At 43.8% G+C, this 19,860-nt stretch overlaps 1 protein-coding gene across 6 annotated transcripts in view; it reads right to left on the bottom strand.

Annotated features, from left to right (window-relative positions):
• Positions 1-19,860, bottom strand: part of CCSER2 (coiled-coil serine rich protein 2) — a 209,585-nt gene that overhangs the window by 80,767 nt on the left and 108,958 nt on the right. For all 6 annotated transcript variants that reach the window (XM_056530764.1, XM_056530763.1, XM_056530765.1 and 3 more), the window contains 2 exons: positions 11,820-11,910; positions 263-407 (listed from right to left, as the gene is read on the bottom strand). In XM_056530764.1, coding sequence (XP_056386739.1) covers positions 263-407; positions 11,820-11,910 — 236 coding nt within the window. The remainder of the gene's footprint in view (positions 1-262; positions 408-11,819; positions 11,911-19,860) is intronic.

Raw genomic sequence — 19,860 nt, 5'->3', positions numbered from 1 at the left:
CTTGCAATAGCATGAAGTGCAGGCACCATGAACAAGGCAGAGTTACATGTATCATCACATCCTCTCCATAGGTTGCAATCTTATGAATAGGGAAGCCCTGATGGCAAAACACAGGCATAGTGCTTTGTCACAGCAGTTAACAAAACCGCGGTCGGAAAACTGTATATGAGTATTTTGTTGTACTGAATAGTACAGCTTACAAAAAAGTAATTAAAAAGGTGGCCAACCCCTTTAAACATTTGAAAGGATGTAAGTAACCCACCTGCTATTGTGGTAGTGGTCAGGATTGCTCAAGTGGTACTGCTCTTGTCCATTCAGACGTGGAGGTGGCCTTTTCCAAAACACTTGCTGCTGCTGCCGGAAACTCCTCTCAGTTCGCTCAAAGTGGCTCATATTCTCAACTTTCCCTAAAATTAAGAATAAAGTTAGCATAAAACCTAGATTTAGACAACAAACTAGTTACTTCCAAAAGTAACGATAAACTCCATTTGCAGTAAGCATGTACAGTATGTGGGTGGAGGGGTTTTATCAGATTTTCATATTGTCTATATATTGTAAGCAGCTTAGATTGTAGCTCCTAATATATACAGAACACGAGTGGCCTGCACTGCATGAGATTATGTATTTGGGACAGATCTCTACATGACGGATCCCCACAGTGGACTTCTATCAGACACAATCCACAAATAAACACATTGCATATTATTATTATTAATATACAGTGCCCCTTTAAACTTATAAATATTTCTTTATCGGCATTATATCAAGCCAGTTACTGTAAAGGGCAGTAAAACATTAACAAAAGCAGATAAAAAGGTATTGCAGCAAAGAGGAGGTTTTCAGAGCAGTTCTTGTCATTTGATACAGCTAACAAATATAACTATGTCCTATTTACAGTTTTATACAGGACTGCCGGTAAGCTTACCATGGTATCGTGAAACGCTAGCTGAACAAACCGCAGGTTTTCAAGCGTTAAATGACAAGTTTAGTTCTGCTACAGCTTTTACTGCTTCTAGAGCAGTGTTTCCCAAGCAGGGTGCCTCCAGATGTTGCAACACTACAACTCCCAGCAGCCCGGACAGCCTTTGGCTGTCCGGGCATGCTGGGAGTTGTATTGTTGCAACATCTGGAGGCACTCTGCTTGGGAAACGCTGTTCTAGCGTCTGTGCTAAACAAATTCAACAGTAACCATCTGCAAGTCAGCATCGACAAGTAAATAAAAGTTGTCAGAAAACGTAACACCGTTCCTTCCTACCAAAACTGCTTTGCTTCAACAGATGTTTTCTTGTCACAGCGTTCGGAATATTTTATACTTCTATGCTTATGCCAGCTATGTACAAACCTTCTGAATACACCGAGTCCAGGATCAGGAAATCAAAGAGCCAAAAAGAAAAAAGGAAAGCAGAAACACCGACTCTAAAGTAATAGAAGTGAAGGCAGCAAGTCTGTGCAAAGCTTTTCCACCCATAACGTAGCAGCCACTTACCCAAACACAGACGCTAAACAAGGGAAACATTGTGTCACTCTCCAGCCGACTCCTGCACTATTGCATGCACGACATTTAAACAAACAGGCCTTCCTTCCTACTGAATTCCCACCCTTCGTGTGGCTGGGAATACGGCCCAGTTTTGTCCTGTGACTTGGAGAAAAAAAAAACCCAGCCCTAACTAACCACTTGCATAGCTAGCAAACTAGACTGAAGTCTTTTAATAGCTGCCTCTCTCAGAGAAGACAAGACCGATGCGGGAAGGTCTCTTGGCTTGATATTTACTTTTACTAGACCGTCTAGCTAAACATCAAGATTAAATGTAACCTGCACCGCATGAAAATTAATGCTGCCGGGATCAGATACAGAGCGCACTGAGCTCATTCCTGAATTACAGGGCATATAACAGGTTAAAGAAGCGAAGCAGGGCCCTTCATGTAAAGTCATGATCTGGATGCTCAGTACAAGCCTAAAACATTCATTAATTCACTACTGTACAGCTACAAAGGCTTAACAAAACTTGTAGGGATAAATAAGAGACGCATTCATGTGATCATTATGGCGCGCTTAATCTCATACACTATAGTTACACTAATCACTGCCAGCGAGCAGCGGGATCAAGCCATATGGGGAAGGCGTGCAGGAAAGCTTACCACCGATCAAACTGGCACGGTAGGGACACACTGGCACACACATAACCTGCAGTAGGTAAATCACCATGTACCTCAAAACGGATTTACAAATCTCATCTACATACTTGACAATTATTGGGCACACTATTTTAGTGCACGGCAAAGTTATACATCCCAGCATGTAGATTCCCATTGTGGATTGCATGGCTTTCAATAAAGAGGGGTGATATAAGTATAGGTGGATTTTACTGCAGACTAGAAGAAAAAAAAAGTCCACAGGCGGGTTTGTAGCATATTTTTTTTTATCCAAACTTTTATTTATCAGATTTCAATAAAAACGAAAACAGCACAATAAGGAAAATAAGAACAAGGAACAGCAAGGGTAGGGGAGGCGAGGGGGGGGGGGGGGGGGAGGGGGCGGAGGAATGCAAAAGAAAATAATAAGGATATGGGGAAAGACAATAGGACATAAGGACATAAGGTACACCAAAATACACAACAGTATATTGCACAACAAAGAGTGAGGGATGATAACAGGTATGCACCACAAGTTAAAAAAGGACATTTGGTGAGGCATAGATAAAAATCGTAAGGAAGATCTGTGCAGTTGAATCACGCCGCCTTAAGGCATTACTGTACCCTCAGGGTCTCGGGAGTTCCTCCAATAGTCCCATCTTATAAGGAATTGTAGCTCACATCCAGTACGGTTGGCTATAAGGTTTTCCATGGAGTAAGAGTATTCCACCCTTGCCCTCACTTCAGGAACACCTGGAACCTCCCTGGACTTCCAGAGAGCTGCTATGGAAGTCCGTGCAGCAGAAAAAATATGAAAAAGAATGGTTTGGGAGTCCGCAGGTAAATCCTTCAAGTTGAGTGCGAGTAATGCCATGCCTAGATCTTTCACGGGGGGATGGGGTAAGATTGTGGAGAGAAATGCGTATATGGAATCCCAGAAAGAGGCAATCAAAGGACAGGTCCACCACACATGTAAAAACGAGCCTACTTGATCACCACACCTCCAGCATGTAGGGTTAACAGTGTTGTAAATATGGGACAGACGTTCGGGGGTATAATACCACCGGTATAACATTTTACGGGCAGATTCTAGGTGAGTGCTACATTTAGAAAGGTGTAGTGGTATATTATAGATATCATGCCACTGCTCTGCATTAATAGAGATACCCAGATCCCGCTCCCAGGCAGCTTGAAATGAGAATGACTCCGGTGCCAAGGAGGACTGCAACGCTTTATAGGAGATCGATATTCCGCCCTTGGCACCAGAGTGTCGGAGGAAAAAGGCATCATACGGTCTAGGCGTTAACTCAGAAGGCCACTCATGGTATGAAATGAAATGACGTAGCTGCAAAAATTTAAAAAAGTCCCCAGCTGGTATGTCGTACTTGGACCTAATGGACTCAAACGTGCCTAGGGAACCCAGGGGAGAGACATCTCCCAAACATGTAACCCCACTATCGATCCAATTTGAGAAGGAAGTATGCGGGAGGAGAAGAGATAAAACAGAGAACGGAGTAGATTGGAAGGAGACAAGAGATAGCAGCTTAGAGGACAGAATGAAGAGCCACATATGCAGAGAAGCGGAGACTGTGGGACTAAGGGTGTCCACGGTCTTACGTGTAATCGCCACTGACCACAAGAGGCATCGAAGAGAGGGCACACCCACAATGTCTCTCTCCATAGCCATCCAACGAGCATCTGAATCCCCCCTCCACCACTGCTGCAAGTAGACCAAATGAGCCGCTCTATAATAGTTAAGCAGATCTGGGCATCCCAAGCCCCCCATATGTGTAGGTAGAAATAGTAATCTAGCTGAAACTCTCGCCCTAGACCCCTGCCAGATGAACCTCATTAGAAGGGATTGAAGTCTCTTAATAGAGGAGAGGGGGAACCTGACAGGTAAAGTGCGAAATAGATAAAGGATAGAAGGCAAGAGGAACATCTTGGCCACAGCAATGCGGCCGCACCAGGAGAGAGGAAAGCGAGAGTATGCTTTAGTGTCTCGGGCCAGCTGTGTGGAAAGGGAGGAGAGGTTAGAGGAGACCAAGTCAGAAGGAGAGGGAGTGAGAAAGATACCCAGATAGGTAATACCAGTAGAGGCCCAGTTAAAAGAAAACCGTTGGGAGAGAGACATAATAGAAGTTGCACTTAGCTGAAGAGGGAGAACAGTCGATTTCGATACATTAAGCTTGTACATGCTAGCAGCACTAAAGTCGGCTATGAGGGACATTACATGGGGTAAAGAAGAGGAAGGGTGAGTCAGTGCGATCAGGACGTCATCGGCGAAGAGACTTATTTTGTGGGTATCAGACCCCACCTCAACACCCGGGATTAAAGGATGGCATCGGACATGTTCGGCAAATGGTTCCATCACAAGGGTGAATAAAACAGGAGAGAGGGGACACCCCTGTCGGGTGCCGTTAGTGATGGTAAACGGGGAGGACAGGGCGCCCGACGTAAAAACCCTCGTGGATGGCGATGAATAGAGGGCCATGAGTGCTGCAATAGCAGGACAGGGGAAGCCAAATTTGGACAGTACAGCTCTCAAATATCCCCAGTGGACCCGGTCGAACGCCTTCTCCGCGTCCAAAGAAAGGAGCAGAGAGGGCGCCCGACCCCGGTGCGCAGCTGCCAAGATGTTCAGTACCCTCCTAGTGCCATCTGAGGCCTGTCGTCCCTTCACAAAGCCGACCTGGTCAGCATGCACCAGAGACGGAAGAGTGTTAGCTATGCGCATCGCCCATAATTTGGAGTATAATTTAAGATCCGTATTAAGGAGCGAGATTGGACGAAAATTAGCAGGTTCAGTGGGAGACTTTCCGGGTTTAGGGAGTGTCACTATTGTGGCGTCTAACATTTCTGACGGGATCGATCCCGTAGAAGCTATAAAATTAAAGACAGTGGTGAGGGGCAATAATTGGGCCATGCGTTTTGTAAAGTTCGTTAATCAGTCCATCAGGGCCCGGAGCCTTGGTACCCTTCAACGTCCCGATCGCACCAAGCACCTCCTGAGTAGTGAAGGGGAGAGACAAAGCGGACAGATCAGAATCAGAGAGGGAGGGCAAGGAGATTGAGTCCAGAAAAGAATTGATAGAAGTAGGGGTAGGAAGGCAGTGGGGTTCAGAAGTGGAAAGATTGTACAGCGTGGCGTAATAAGAAGCAAAGGCATCAGAGATGCCCTGAGGATCAAACACCCTGGTGCCCGTAGGCAATTGTAGATAGGCTATACGGCTTTTCGCCTCTTGTACCTTAACCTGTCTAGCGAGGACCCTGCCTGGTTTGTTGGCACACCAATATGAATTAAGTTTAAGGCGGCGCAGCGCCAAATCATATTTGTATAAATCTAACTTGTGTAGTTTACCAGTCAGGACTGATATACGTGCAGTAAGGTCAGGAGTAGAAGCTAACTTATTTTTCCTATGTAGATCTGCAAGCTCCAATTGTATAGACAATCGCTTCTCCCTTGTCTGGCGTCTGTGGTGGGCCGCTTGGCTTAAAAGAGACCCTCTAATTGTGGCCTTGAATGCGCACCACATCGTGGCGGTATTGGACACCGACCCAGTATTAGTAGCAAAAAAAGATGATACCTCCTCGGCTAGGCGGGGCTTGTATGTGGGGTGAGAAATGACATATGGGCTAGCACGCCACAAGGAGGCACGCGGGGAGGAGAACGTCTCCTGTAGAGTAATTGAGATAGGGGCGTGGTCGGACCAGGATATAGCGTGAATATGCGATTTGGAGATTGAGTTGAGAAGCGGACGACTAATGAGGAAAAAATCTATTCTGGTATAGACCAAATGGGGATGTGAGAAATAAGTAAAGTCCCGGCTACTAGGATGCTGTATCCGCCATATATCAAATAAACCTTCACGGGACAGGGTATTAAAAATGGGAGTGGGTTCAGAATGAGGGACAAGGGAAGTGGAGTCCATTGACGGCCAAAGGGCAGCATTAAAGTCGCCCACCACAATCAGACGAGACGCAGGGTTGGAGCTTGCAATTCTGTTCAATACGTGCCGGACAAAAGCATGTTGTTTTCTATTGGGAGCGTACACGACCACAAGGGTGTGCGGCACTAAATTAAGGGAACAACGGACAATAAGATATCTGCCACCGCTATCCGCCGCCACCTCCACGTCAGAAACAGCAATAGTATTTTTAATGGCCAGGGCTACCCCCCTTTTCTTCTGCGCCGCATGGGCGAAATAAATGTGCGGGAAGCGCTTATTATGCAACCTCACGGAATCCAATTCCGACAGGTGTGTCTCCTGGAGGCACAGTATGTCGGCACCCAGCCTATTCGACTCTGCCCAAAGTAATGAACGTTTAAAGGGCGAGTTCAGACCTCTAACATTGAGGGAAACAATTTGAATGACCATTACAGAGGTGGGGGGGCGGACCGCGGCGGCAGCTGATTAACCGTCAATAGCACAGTGATGCAAACATAGTAACAGTCAGAGAACTCATACATCATTTGCAGTGCAGGTGGACCTAATGGAAAACACATACAGAGATAAATAACAATATGGTAGAACTGGGGAAAAATAAAAAAAGAACAGGTAATAGTAGATAACCATAGTGACCCCTGAAGAGGGCCAACATCGGGGAGGTATGGAGAGAGAAACAAAACCATACCTAGTGAAACATGTGCCTATCCGGCATTCAATATGACATCCTTATAGAAATTAACATAACTTCACTTGGTTTTACGTTTACCATAATGGACCACCGACCAGTCATCTGAGACCTTCTGTAAAGGGAGATTGGGACCGGGAGAGCCCCTCTCGGTCGGCTCAGGGGGAGAAAGATTCCAGGCACGGCAGCACTCAAGAAGCGCCTCTGGGGTGGATACCACATGCTTAGAACCACCATAGGTAACGATGATCTTCGTGGGGAAACCCCATTTGTAGGGTACACCATGATCCCGGAGAAGGGAAGTGCCTGCCGCGTATTCCCGGCGCTTCGCCAAGGTGGCGGCGGACAGATCCGCAAAAACAGCCAGCCTGGAAAATCTATCCGGCAGGTTGATAGGAGCACGGGCAGCCAGCATCAGGCGTTCCTTAACGTGGAAAAAATGCACCCTCATGATAACATCCCTGGGGGAGGTTGCAGGAATCGACTTCGGCTTGGGGAGGCGATGAACCCTGTCCAGGAGTAAGTCCTGTGCTGAGGCAGATGGAAGGAGGGCAGCAAAAAAGTCAGTTACAAAGCCAGTAAGATCTTCAGCTTTAACCTCTTCAGGGATCCCCCTTATACGGAGGTTATTCCTGCGGGAACGATCCTCCATGTCAGCTAGCTTGGCTTTTAGGGCCGTCACCTCATCCTCCAGGGCAGTAAAACTGTCCACCACTAAGTTGTGTGCAGAAGTCAGCTCACCCATCTTGTTCTCCACATGAGCAGTTCGGGTCCCGAGCGCCTGGAGTTCTTGGTGAATGCTGTTCACTGCCGAGCGTATCTCGCTGCGTATGGTGGCTGAGAGGTCAGCAGCAACCGCCAACAAGGCCGCCTCCGTCAGGGCTGGAGAGGCACTCCCGGGGGCCAGCCCGCTTCGAGCCCTAGAGTGCGGTGAAGGAGCGGCCGTGGCCAGCGTTGAGGAGGCCGGAGATATCAGTGGAGATAAGGCCGACGGTCCGGAGCCGCTCGACAGCTGAGGAGACTGACCACCCGGTGAAGCAGACCCGCTGGAAGCAGGAGAGTTAGGGTGGCTGCTAGCTTCAAGCGCCCCAGCAGCAGGCAGGCCGCCGGCGCCATCTTGGAAGTCCGCTGCCGGAAAGAACTGAGTGAGTTTTAACGGGCTTTTCTTGCTTTTTTTCGCCCGAGGCATCTCTCATCAGTCTCTGGAACAGATAGCCACGCAGGTGCAAGAGGTGTATGCAGGATGTAGCCGGTTTGTGCCGCTATAGAGCCGGAGACAGACGGAGCTCACTTATCTAGCGTCCTCCGCCATTCGCGTCCAGGCCACGCCCCCGTTTGTAGCATATTTTAACACCATGTGAGCACCTACTGTAATACACGTGAATGTCTCATTCTGATATTCTCACTCTAGTATAGAGCCACTGGAGAAATTACATTATAGATCTGCAAACATACCAAATCCTTACATGTGAGAAAGCCTAAAATATTAGGGTAAGGCTACGTTCACAATGCTGGTTGTCTCCGGCAGCGTGAAGCCTGCTATTATAGGATCGAGAAAAGCAGGAGAAATAAAAATAGTGCTTGCACCGTCTTTTTCTCTGGGTTTTCTCTCTGAAAAGAACGGCAGCTACTGAATACAAGGGGGTCCATCGGGACCAGTTATTTGCTGGTATGCTCCGGCAAAATTACGTCCGGCAAAAAAAAAGAAAAAAAATAAGTTTGACGGCCGAATTTGCCAGAGCATACCGGCATTGTGAAAGGGGCATAAGGGAGACATGTTTTACATAGGGCCCCTTCAATCAACATAAGCTCTTCAGTGAAATAAAGGGGGTTCTAAAGGGGTATTCCAGCAACTAAAACTTAACCCCAATGCACAGAACGGGGACCAGACTACTGGCTGAATGGAGCAGTGGGTCAGCACACACCATTCTCCGTTATGGAGCTGCCAGAGATAGAACAGCACTGTACTCTGCCATCTTAGGTTCAAATAAAAGGTGTCCATGCCAACCTGCCACTCCATTCGGCATGGAGAGTGGGGTCACAGTTCTCAAGTTTGATGGATGGCCCAGATCCTTTGTTTTAGTCATCGGAATAGTCCCTTTTAACCCCTTAAAAGGGGTTATTGCAGGAATAGAAACATAGCTAATTTCTTCCAAAAACAGCACCACACCTGTCCTTAGGTTGTGTGTGGTATTACAACTTTGCTCTGATCACTGGAACTGAGCTGCAATACCACACCCAACCAGAGAACAGGTACGGTGCTGTTTTAGCAAGTTTTTTATTTGTGTTTCTTTTGCTTTTCCTGGAAAACCCCTTTAAATGACACAGACAGTTGTAATTTTCTGTGTTTTAGTTTTTTCCTCCTCACCTTCTAATAGGCATGACTCTTGTTTTTCCATCCACCCATATGAGGGCCAGTATTTGCGCAACCAATTTTACCTTGCTACCGACATCTTTTCATCATAAAAATGTACGGTAAAATAAAATATGTAAAAATAAAAATAGATGTGTGTGTTGAAAAGAAAATCGAAATTTTGTAACTTTTTTTTTTTTTGGGGGGGGGGGGGGGGGTTACGCAGTGCACCTTGAAAAGTCAAGCTTTGTAAATATATATAAATATATATGTGTGTGTGTGTGTGTGTGTGTGTGTGTGTTTGTGTTTGTTTAAAATTGCTGTATTCTGGCCCCTAAAACTTTTAACTTTTTAATTTTTCTATATACAGGACCGTATATCGGCTACCTATTTGCACCATTTTATTCCTGGGATGTGATGTGAGCAGGACTTCAACATGCAATTTTAGATTGCTATTGTATGATACGGGAATAGATCTCAGTTTCTCGGCACTGGAGGGGTGCTTGAATGTAAAGATTAGAGATGAGCGAACTTACAGTAAATTCGATTCGTCACAAACTTCTCGGCTCGGCAGTTGATGCCTTTTCCTGCGTAAATTAGTTCAGCCTTCAGGTGCTCCGGTGGGCTGGAGGATTCCTAGGAATGTATCCACCTTTTCCAGCCCACCGGAGCACCGGAAAGCTGAACTAATTTATGCAGGAAAAGTCAACTGCCGAGCCAAGAAGTTTGTGACGAATCGAATTTACTGTAAGTTCGCTCATCTCTAGTGAAGATGTCTAGGTACAGGTCGGGATTGTACTGGAGGCAATATGTGGCGGTGCAGACCACTATGACTTAGGATGCAATGGCAATGTGAGAAAGAGCACTCACCCTTTAGATGCCAGAACATGATATTCTTTATTTTGGAATCACAACAGTACAATAAAATCGTGGGAGGAGAGGAAAAAGTGGAGCTCAGAGCAGCAACAGAGCAGTTTCACAGGTAAAAACCAATTGGTCGCACCTTCATCTGCTCTGTAGTTTTTATTAGTACCACTTTTGTGTATATGTGACTTACTTGTGATTACTTTTTATTCCATTTTTTTCTATGGGATGTGATGCGTTCAAGACTTTAACATGCAATATTAGATTGCTATTGTATGGCATTACTCTGTGTTATCCGCAATCGACAAATAGAGCCTGCTTAGCCAGGCTCTATCAACAGGTCGAACCCAGGACCTGCACAGAGATGGTGACCTCCGGTCGGCAGTCAGACTGATTAGACCGACCACATACATGTTGTGGTGATGCTCATCCGTTGGGGGGACAGTCATTGCAATGCTTAAACCAGTCATTAACGCCTTAATATCAATAGTGATCACAACCCTTAAGAGAGCACAGCTTAGGATGTAAATGTACTTCCTGTAGCCTTAAAGGGGAACTCAGGAGATTTCAAATTAACTGGTGCCAGAAAGTTACATTTGTAAATTATTTTTATTTACAAACTTCAAGTCTTCCAGTACCTATCAGTTGCTGTATGTTTTTTACAGTCTGACTACAGCGCACTCTGCTGTCACCTCTGCCCATGTCAAGAACTGTCCTGAGCAGGAGAGATTTGCTATAGGAATCTGCACATGCTCTGGACAGTTCTGACATGGACAGAGGTGAGAGCACTGTGGTAAGACTGGAAAGAACATCCAGTATCTGGAATATACAGCAACTGATAACTACTGGAAGGCTTGAGAATTTTAAAGAGACAGTTTACAAAATTGGTATAACTTTCTGGCATCAGTTTAATTGGGCCCCGACACACACAAAAAAGCTTATACATATCTCCCTTTCAGCATCTGGTATCAGCACTCGGTCTCCTCTGAACTTCCCATTTACTGAGCTGCAGAGGTGTTGTAGAAGTGCCGCTTGGCTAATCATTGGCCACAGAGATGTCCTGTCTAAGTCAGTGACCGGATGAGCGGCACTGCTACATCACATCTGCAGCTGCATCAGTACTAGAGGTTTTGTGTGGTATTAGGCAGTCTGGGTCCATTGGTTAAAAAAAATAATAATAAAATAAAAATCACCAGACAACACCTTTACGTCGAGATGCCATCATAGACCTTATAAAGTCAATCACATGGTAAACAGTGTCACAAACCACCAGGCGCTGCTTTGAAACCTGCAACACCGCCCTATGCAACAAAACAGGGTTTGCAGCAGTTCCCTTAAGGGTACGTACACACGTGTATTTTTGATGCAGATCAGCTGAGGATTTGTTGCTGCAGATTTTGCTTCCCATTGACTTCAATAGGTACCAACATATGCAGCAGAAAATATGCATGTGTGAAAGTACCCTAAAAGCAGATGGTAGAGAGCGGTGCGGTTTAGGGAAAATCTGAGGAAGTAAATAAAGCTTATTTAGTGCTTCAGCCTCTTCCCAATAAGGACTGTGGGCATCCCCTCAGTCAGATTTCCAACAATAAGGAATCTGGCCCCAGTGATACCTTACTATGATAGGAAAACCCCATAATACAATGTTCCATCTTAGTGGAGCTTCATAAGATTATGTAGCAAGTAGAATCAGGTGTCCTGATACTAAAAGCCATTATAGATATTCACAGTCATTCCCCAAATTGAACTGCTACAAAGAACAAAGGGACAGATACATTTACATGAAGAGTATATATAAAAAAAAAAAACTAAAAAAAAAGAAACAGCAACAAACCCATGTCACATGTGGTATCTTCCGGTAAATCCACGTCCAACATAAGATCATCATCTTCTAAATCGCAGGAATCAAGATTGTTGAGAATGTCCTGTATGTAGATACAAAGCAAACAATGCATGAGTGAATGTACACCAAAGCAGAAAACTAACACTTAACACATATACACACATATACATACATATGTACATATACACACTCTCTGGGCACAATTTACTAAACCTCATCCTTTTGCCAAAACAGAGAAGGACGGGAATTTCTAAAAGCATACCTATCACCTTGAAATGGGTGCCCTTCTTTTATGCCCTTTACAGATATTCATCAGAGGTACTTTTCCTGGTAAAAGAACATACACCATGATGGAAGCCCAACAGACCCCATTATAGTCAATAGGGCCTGTCCGTCTGTTTACATCATTTGACAGATCTATCACTATCAGCATTTTCATTATTCAGCTCTTATGACAGCAGTCCTTACTCGATGTGGCTGCTTCAGGCTCCAAGCACAGTGCTCCAAGCACAGTTGGTGTCCAGTATACGCAGCATTAAGAGCATTAGAAATAAAATAGACTTGTATGATGCCAACATGTACATAGTACCAAGTTCACCAAGAGGTAAACGTCCGAACAGACTGGGTCAGGTGGATGGCCTTCCCAATTAAAGAAGAGAGTAAAATAGGTCTCCTTTCAGCAGAAAACAGATTTACAGATCAATTTGCTTTCAGTGTGGTGGAAATCTCTCGGCTTACACAGGAATAAGCAGATGTGGATTTGGATGGCAGACATTTGATTTGGAGCTAATGAAATAAATGTTTCTCAGTAGGCGTTTGGTGCACACTTATGTAACATGTTCGGCGGACGCTGGTGCGGCTGGTCAGGATCCATTTGAAGTGAATCACTCTAAAAGTACACACAATGCTGCAAATCATTAAGAAGCTAATTTAACTAGTCTGTTCTGCAATGGCTTCTGACTCTGTACAATAGTCACTCTTATACACACAAGTGGCTGTGTAATAGAACAAGGCAGGCAATTGTCCTTCCACTTGTAAGAAAGAAATACAATTGAAAGGAGGGATAAATTGGAAGGTAAATTTCATCTCCCATCTCCATTTGTGGTACAGATCCCTTTATAGAGCTTTTTGCAACACTCTGGCTGTCACAAGGACATGGTAGCATACATGGCAAAAGTACAATGCGAGGCAACCCTACATGAAAGGTGCAGAAGCTAAAGCAGGCTGGATCTACTAAAGTGCTTTCTCAGTTTTCTTAAAGGAGTAGTCCAGTGGTGATTCAGTGGTGAGCAACTTATCCCCTATCCTAAGGATAGGGGATAAGTTGCAGATCGCGGAGGGTCCGACCCCTGGGGCCCCCCGCGATCTCCTGTACGGAGCCCCGACAGCCCGCTGGAAGGGGGCGTGTCGACCTCCGCACGAGGCGGCGGCCGACACGCCCCCTCAATACAACTCTATGGCAGAGCCGAAGCGCTGCCTTCGGCAATCTCCGGCTCTGCCATAGAGATGTATTGAGGGGGCGTGTCGGCCGCCGCCTCGTGCGGGGGTCGACACCCGCTATCTCGGCGGAGAGCCGGGGCCCCGTACAGAGAGATCGCAGGGGGCCCCAGCGGTCGGACCCCCCGCGATCTCAAACTTATCCCCTATCCTTAGGATAGGGGATAAGTTTTTCACCACTGGACTACCCCTTTAAGATATTACATAATGTAGTTACAATGTAGTGTCTGCCAAGGTGATCAAATGAATGCCGGGGTCCCACTTTCAGCAAACTGCTGACAGGACCAGACAGGCAGCATCCCTGCAGGAAAATGTATCACATGACGGAACAATCTCTCTCACTTTGTGTCCATATTGGCTGCATCACTTGCATTGTGTTTATGAACCAGGCTAGGCAGGATGAGCAGACCCACCCTGGAAGAAGAAAGCTTTGAACCCACTCTAAAGTGCATGGAATAATGCTCAATTGTTGTGCACATCACAGAAAAAGTTGCACGTTCTTTATGAAAAAGGAGGCTTGCTCCAAAATTTGTGACTTTTTTTTTTTTTTTTAAACACTAGGCTCAAATTCATCAAACTGTGTGAGAGAAAAAGTGGAGCGATTTTCCCACAGCAACCAATCACAGCTTAGCTAACAAGCTCTGGTAAAGTGAAAGCTGAGCTGCGATTGGTTGCAATGGGAAAATCAGTAACGTTTATCTCGCACACAAGTTGATAGATTTGGGCCTAGAAAACCAGTGTCAGCGGTCAAGTTCCCATCAGCTCTCAGTCCCCGATCACCTACTAAACTAGGGTCTTGGGGTATTAAGATGTGGGTACAGCTAATAAATCACCAGGCTAAGCTTTATGTCTTCTACTCTTAATTCATTTTTAAATAAAAACAGGCTGCATAAGAATTGCCATAACGCAACAAAGGGAACATTTCAATACCTGGCATATGCCGCTGTAAGCCATCATTTGTTTTGTTAATAGCTCTCAGAACAAGAACTGCAAACTTCAGATCTCCACTGACTCCACTGCCGCGTATGTTCATCAAAAAGCGGAATTAATGATTAGCAATCCATTTCTTTTCTTCTGCATGCTCTATTTAGCCAACACAAAGCGTGCATGCTATTCACTGATATAATAGGAGAGCACTCTACATTGGTAGGATAGAGGTGAGAAAAAAAGCTGCTTTAGGCCTAAGACTTTGGTGATTAACTTGCGGTAGACTGCACTGGGATACTGGGTTATCACACAGTCACAACGTTATATAGCAATGCCACTATAAAGTGTGTCTCTTACTATGGAAGATATGGGGTCCTTCAGAGAACACTGTGGATTCCAGCAGCTGTACCTCCTGATAGCTGGAAATCCCTTAAATTGGTTGATTAATGGGATTATTCAGTAAGATTATCATGAACACCTTAAAGAACCAAATTCTAAACCCATTTTATATATAAATGTAATAAAGCATTATACAGTGGGTATGAATAAAAGGGGGGAAGCATTTCCACTTAAACTGCCAATTCTTCTATTAGCAGATTAACCTTCTGGGTTTACCAATCCTTGGTACATTAGTGTAGTTCATGTGATTGACATCTACTATCCGTGTGGTCTCTCAACTAACCTTCCAATCCAAGCTGCTGTTGTCAGTTTACAGATTATATGAGAAATTATTCACAATGAGAACAGGCAATATGGAAGCCTTACAGAAGCTATGGCCCAACATATCTCCCATTCTTCTTAAGGCTGGGTAAGGCTGGGTTCACATATGTCCAGAATCCAGCATCAAAATTGAGATGCTGGATGATTGTGAACTGTCCCATTCAAATGAATCGGATCAGTTCTGGCATCAGTTTCCCTCCGGGCGCCTGATACATGTGAACCCAGCCTAAGTGATATCCTGCAGTTCCTGCTGACAAGTTGCAGGAAGCAGTTGAAGGTACTGGGGACTGAGAGCTGGCACGACTGCAGCAGCTGGGGGATTGGGGCAGGCCAATTTCCTAAAATATTGGCATCCTCAGACAACCAATTTAATTTCAGACAAGCTTATAAAATTTTGCTCTGAAAAAAATAAAAGCATGACATTTTAAGACATGAAGAGTGATATTTACATACGCAGTATGGAACTAGTTGCTGTTTATATGTATAAAGTGATATGCATGTCCACAAAATGCACAGAGTGCTAGTCAGTGCACATGCTTAGTCACTGTCCCCCACAACCAGGCCATAAAGGGGGACCAGTAATAACTTTCAAGGGATTACACTCTAAGCTACAAGAGCTGGCAGGAGACTGATCTGTCCATAGCCCATAATAATAACACAAGGATCTCTGCTTTTCCCTGTGCCCCAGAGGTGGTCTTCTAGGGCTGTAGTCAGACCAATCCTTGAGCTGCCTGCTAGGCTTCAGCTAAAATTTAACAGAAAATGAAATATAACCACCCTGATGGACTCGGCCCATGTGTTTGTAAGAGATGACAAATGTCTAGGAATGGCTACCATTTATTTATTGGTGGAGTCCCACTTGTAGAAGGCATATCAATCTTTAGCATAAAAAGGTGCCTGCAGTGATTTGTGGCTCCTCCAAGAGCACTGAGAATAGTAGAAGAAACCTCCTGAATTTGCACTCTGTGCAGAGTGGGTAGAGGTAAGGAACACTGTGGAAGAGAAAAGCCAAAGTGACCTCAGTCCATTCGTTCTTAGAGTTGTTGGAGGATTCACATAGATTAGAATGTTATGGCATAAAAAATGTATCACAATGTAGCTCTTTTCTGTACAGGGTATGTTTTAGTAATCACAGAACCCCTAATAAAATCAAAGGTGATAAGCCAGAAAAAAAATCTATTACATTGCAGTCAATTAGATGAATGGCTAACTACGTAATATATGGACACACAGGGGGAGATTTATCAAAACCTGTGCAGAGGAAAAGTTGCCCAGTTGCCCACAGCAACCAATCAGATCACTTCTTTCATTTTGAAGAGGTCTTTTTAAAAAATGAAATAAGAAATCTCTGCAAATTTCCTCTGCAAATGTTTTGGTAAATCTCCCCCACAGAGTACTCTTGGAAGAAACCACTTTTCTAACTTTTTAGATTTAGGAATAGACATAGCGAATGTAACCAAGTAAAGCCACAAACAGCTACTATAGAAAAATATGCCACAACTTCTGTCACCAGATGAGGTGTACATTCACGGATGGCCGCATCCAACAATTATCAGAATTTAATTGAATACACAAGTGACTCATATTAGCAAATGAACCGTATGGACTGTAGATTTAGATTATCTTTTCTTTTTCCAGATATATTGAAGGAATAAGACGCCCAGATTTGTTCTGTGCACATGCGACATGTGTCAGACTATTGTTCCTTACTGCTGATTGGCAATTATAGAAGATCCATTAATTAAATTAACCAAAGTAGCGTGTGTTATAGGTGCTGAACTGAAGGGAATACAATTGAAGGAACAATGGGAGCGATTAGAGATGGGAGAGAACTCATGAATAAATCATAAAGAATATGACATCTAATAGAAGCCACAAACAAGGGAAGCTGAGTGATCTTTTTGGAAGATGTCAAAAAGTCAATGGAGCTGCTCGCCTCTAATTTACTGTTATTCTTTGTACTGGAGCTCCGCATACAGAAAGGGCGGCATCCATAGCAAAGGCTTTACAGTGCCTGCATCTCACTTCTGGATTTGCATACATATATGCATATTGTATCAAGCAGCCTATTAATGTCATTTCTATGACTCTGCGCTGTGCCATCCCCATAAAGACCAATAGTAAGTGTTCACTGGAGAATCATTCACAACTTGCTATCTCTCCCACTGCTGGGACAAAATGTGTGTTACACAAGAAAACAGGAACACTCTCTTCGGGTGCATTCACATCACATCTCATTTTATTTATTTATTTTTACATATGGATAACGTATACGGTCTTCAATGTAAAAACAGTATGAAAAAACATGGTGTTAATTGACGTCCCATACAAAACCGTACACAATTAGATGTATCCGGTTGTGTACAGTCTTGTTCTTGTAAATTTTTTTCCCGTGAGCAAAACAGTGTTCTCCTACGGTTTTTGGCACAGGACTGTCCAGTTTTGGGATCTTTCTTAATGTTATAAAAACCAGATACGTTTGTTATAACAGTGCACTCAATGTAAAACATTGAGCATTAAAATACATACGTAATGTGTCAGTTTTATGTTTCCCGTTTAGGAAGACAAAAAAACTGATACAGCAACCATATGCCATAAATAAACATGATGTGAATGTAGCCTTATAGCACCGTGTTTTACTCTTGTCCTTACATCTGCTCTCTTTGAGGCTGTTCATCTCATTTAGGTTATACACGACATATTGTCAAGAAGGCATTCTGACGTATACTGCTTCATGCCCACAGAGTTATATCAATCAAACATTCTACTTGTAACCATGTTTGGTTAAGTCAGTACACTTTTGTGAGAACCACAGGTTGGGGAAACACTGCCATAGGATATGTTAGAATAACTTTGGTGGTATTTCAACATGCACCCACAAAGTGCAACCAGGGAACCCCATTTTTCCTTTTTTGTACGATGCATTAAACTGTGCCATAAATGTAATTTACATGCCTTGTTCCTGTACTCTACATTGAAAGCTGTGACTTTTGATAACCACGTCCACACATTCTAAACATTTAAGCAGCTCGAACAACGCTTGTACATTTAGAAGAGGAACTTTTTTTTTTTTCATTTTTATGCAAAGGGCGACAACGTGCAAGATGCAAATGGATTTTATTATATGCCTCGATTTTTCAGCAGGAAATCACAGAATATTACAAAACAGCATAGTAAACACTAGACTGCTACTGCCACCTCTTGGCATTATGCTTAAATGCTTTAGAACAGTAACAACACAAAAGTTAAATGACTTGGCCACAAAAGAAAAAAAGTTTGTACATAATATAAATTTCATTACAGGGGATTTATGTGACCTGCTAATACAAGATAACCCCCTCCAGTAATTCCCAGGATATCCCTTAACCCCTTAAGGACGCAGGGTTTTTCCATTTTTGCATTTTCATTTTTTCCCCATCACCTTCTAAAAATCATAATGCTTTCAATTTTGCACATAAAATTCAATATGATGGCTTATTTTTTGCACCACCAATTCTACTTTGCAGTGAAAAATCCACCGCGAAAAAGAAAAAAAATTCATTGTGCGACAAAATTGAAGAAGAAAATGCATTTTTGTACCTTTTGGGGGCTTCCGTTTCTACGCAGTGCATGTTTCGGTAAAAATGAGACCTTATTTTTATTCTGTAGGTCCATACGGTTAAAATGATACCCTACTTATATAGGTTTGATTTTTGTCGTACTTCTGAAAAAAATCTATCAGGAAAATTTATACGTTAAAAATTCTCATCTTCTGACCCCTATAACTTTTTAATTTTTCCGTGTACGGGCCGGTATGAGGGCTCATATTTTGTCCCGTAATCTGAAGTTTTTATCAGTACTATTTTTGTATTGATTGGACTTTTTGATCACTTTTTATTAATTTTTTCATGATATAAAAAGTGAACAAAAATACGCTATTTTGGAATTTTTTTTTGCGCGTACGCCATTGACCGTGCGGTTTAATTAACAATATATTTTTATAATTCGGACATTTCCGCAAGCGGCGATACCACATATGTTTATTTACACAGTTTTTTTTATGGGAAAAGGGGGGGGCGATTCAAACTTGTATTAGGGAAGGGGTTAAATGACCTTTATTAACTTTTTTTTTCACTTTTTTTTTTGCAGTGTTATAGCTCCCATAGGGGGCTATAACACTGCACACACTGATCTTTTAAACTAATCCCTGCAAAGCCATAGCTTTGCATGGATCAGTGTTCTAGGCGGTCGATTGCTCAAGCCTGTATCTCAGGTTTAAAGCAATCAAATGCCGATCTGACGCGACGAGCAAGGTAAGGGAACCTCCGCTCGCGTGCTAGCTGATCGGGACATTGCGATTTTGTCACGATAGTCCCGATCAGGCCGACTGAGCTGCCGCGTCTAAAGGGTTAATAGCGCACGGCACAACGATCGTTGCCGCACGCTATTAGCCCAAGGTCCCGGCTAACATTAGCCGCCGGGACATACCCGATATGACGCGGGGTCACGGCGTGACCCTGTTTTAAATACCGGGATCGGGCATAGGGCATACAGGTACGCCCTACGTCCTTAAGAGGTTAAAGGGGATATATTTTAGGCCTATTTTCATAAACCCTATTAGAGAATTCAGTTCAGGAATCTTTATTATTTGTAGAAAGCATTTACAAAAAATATATATATATATATATATATATATATATATATATATATATATATAAGTTGTTTGCTGTGAAGAACTTGACCAGTCCTGCATTACACAGACAACCTTTTGATTTGAATGGTAACTGTGTAATACTTTGATTCTCCTGCAGAGGTGCTGCGGCAATGCCAACCACTTTGGGCCCATTTACATGTAAGAATATGTGGGCAGCAAGTGCCGGCAGAACGACCCGGTGATAGATAAGCATTT

This window comes from Hyla sarda, chromosome 7 (genome assembly GCF_029499605.1).
Source record: "Hyla sarda isolate aHylSar1 chromosome 7, aHylSar1.hap1, whole genome shotgun sequence".
Taxonomy (NCBI): Eukaryota; Metazoa; Chordata; class Amphibia; order Anura; family Hylidae; genus Hyla; species Hyla sarda.
Note: the sequence above shows the minus strand (reverse complement) of the source record. Positions and strands in the feature narration are given on the sequence as shown.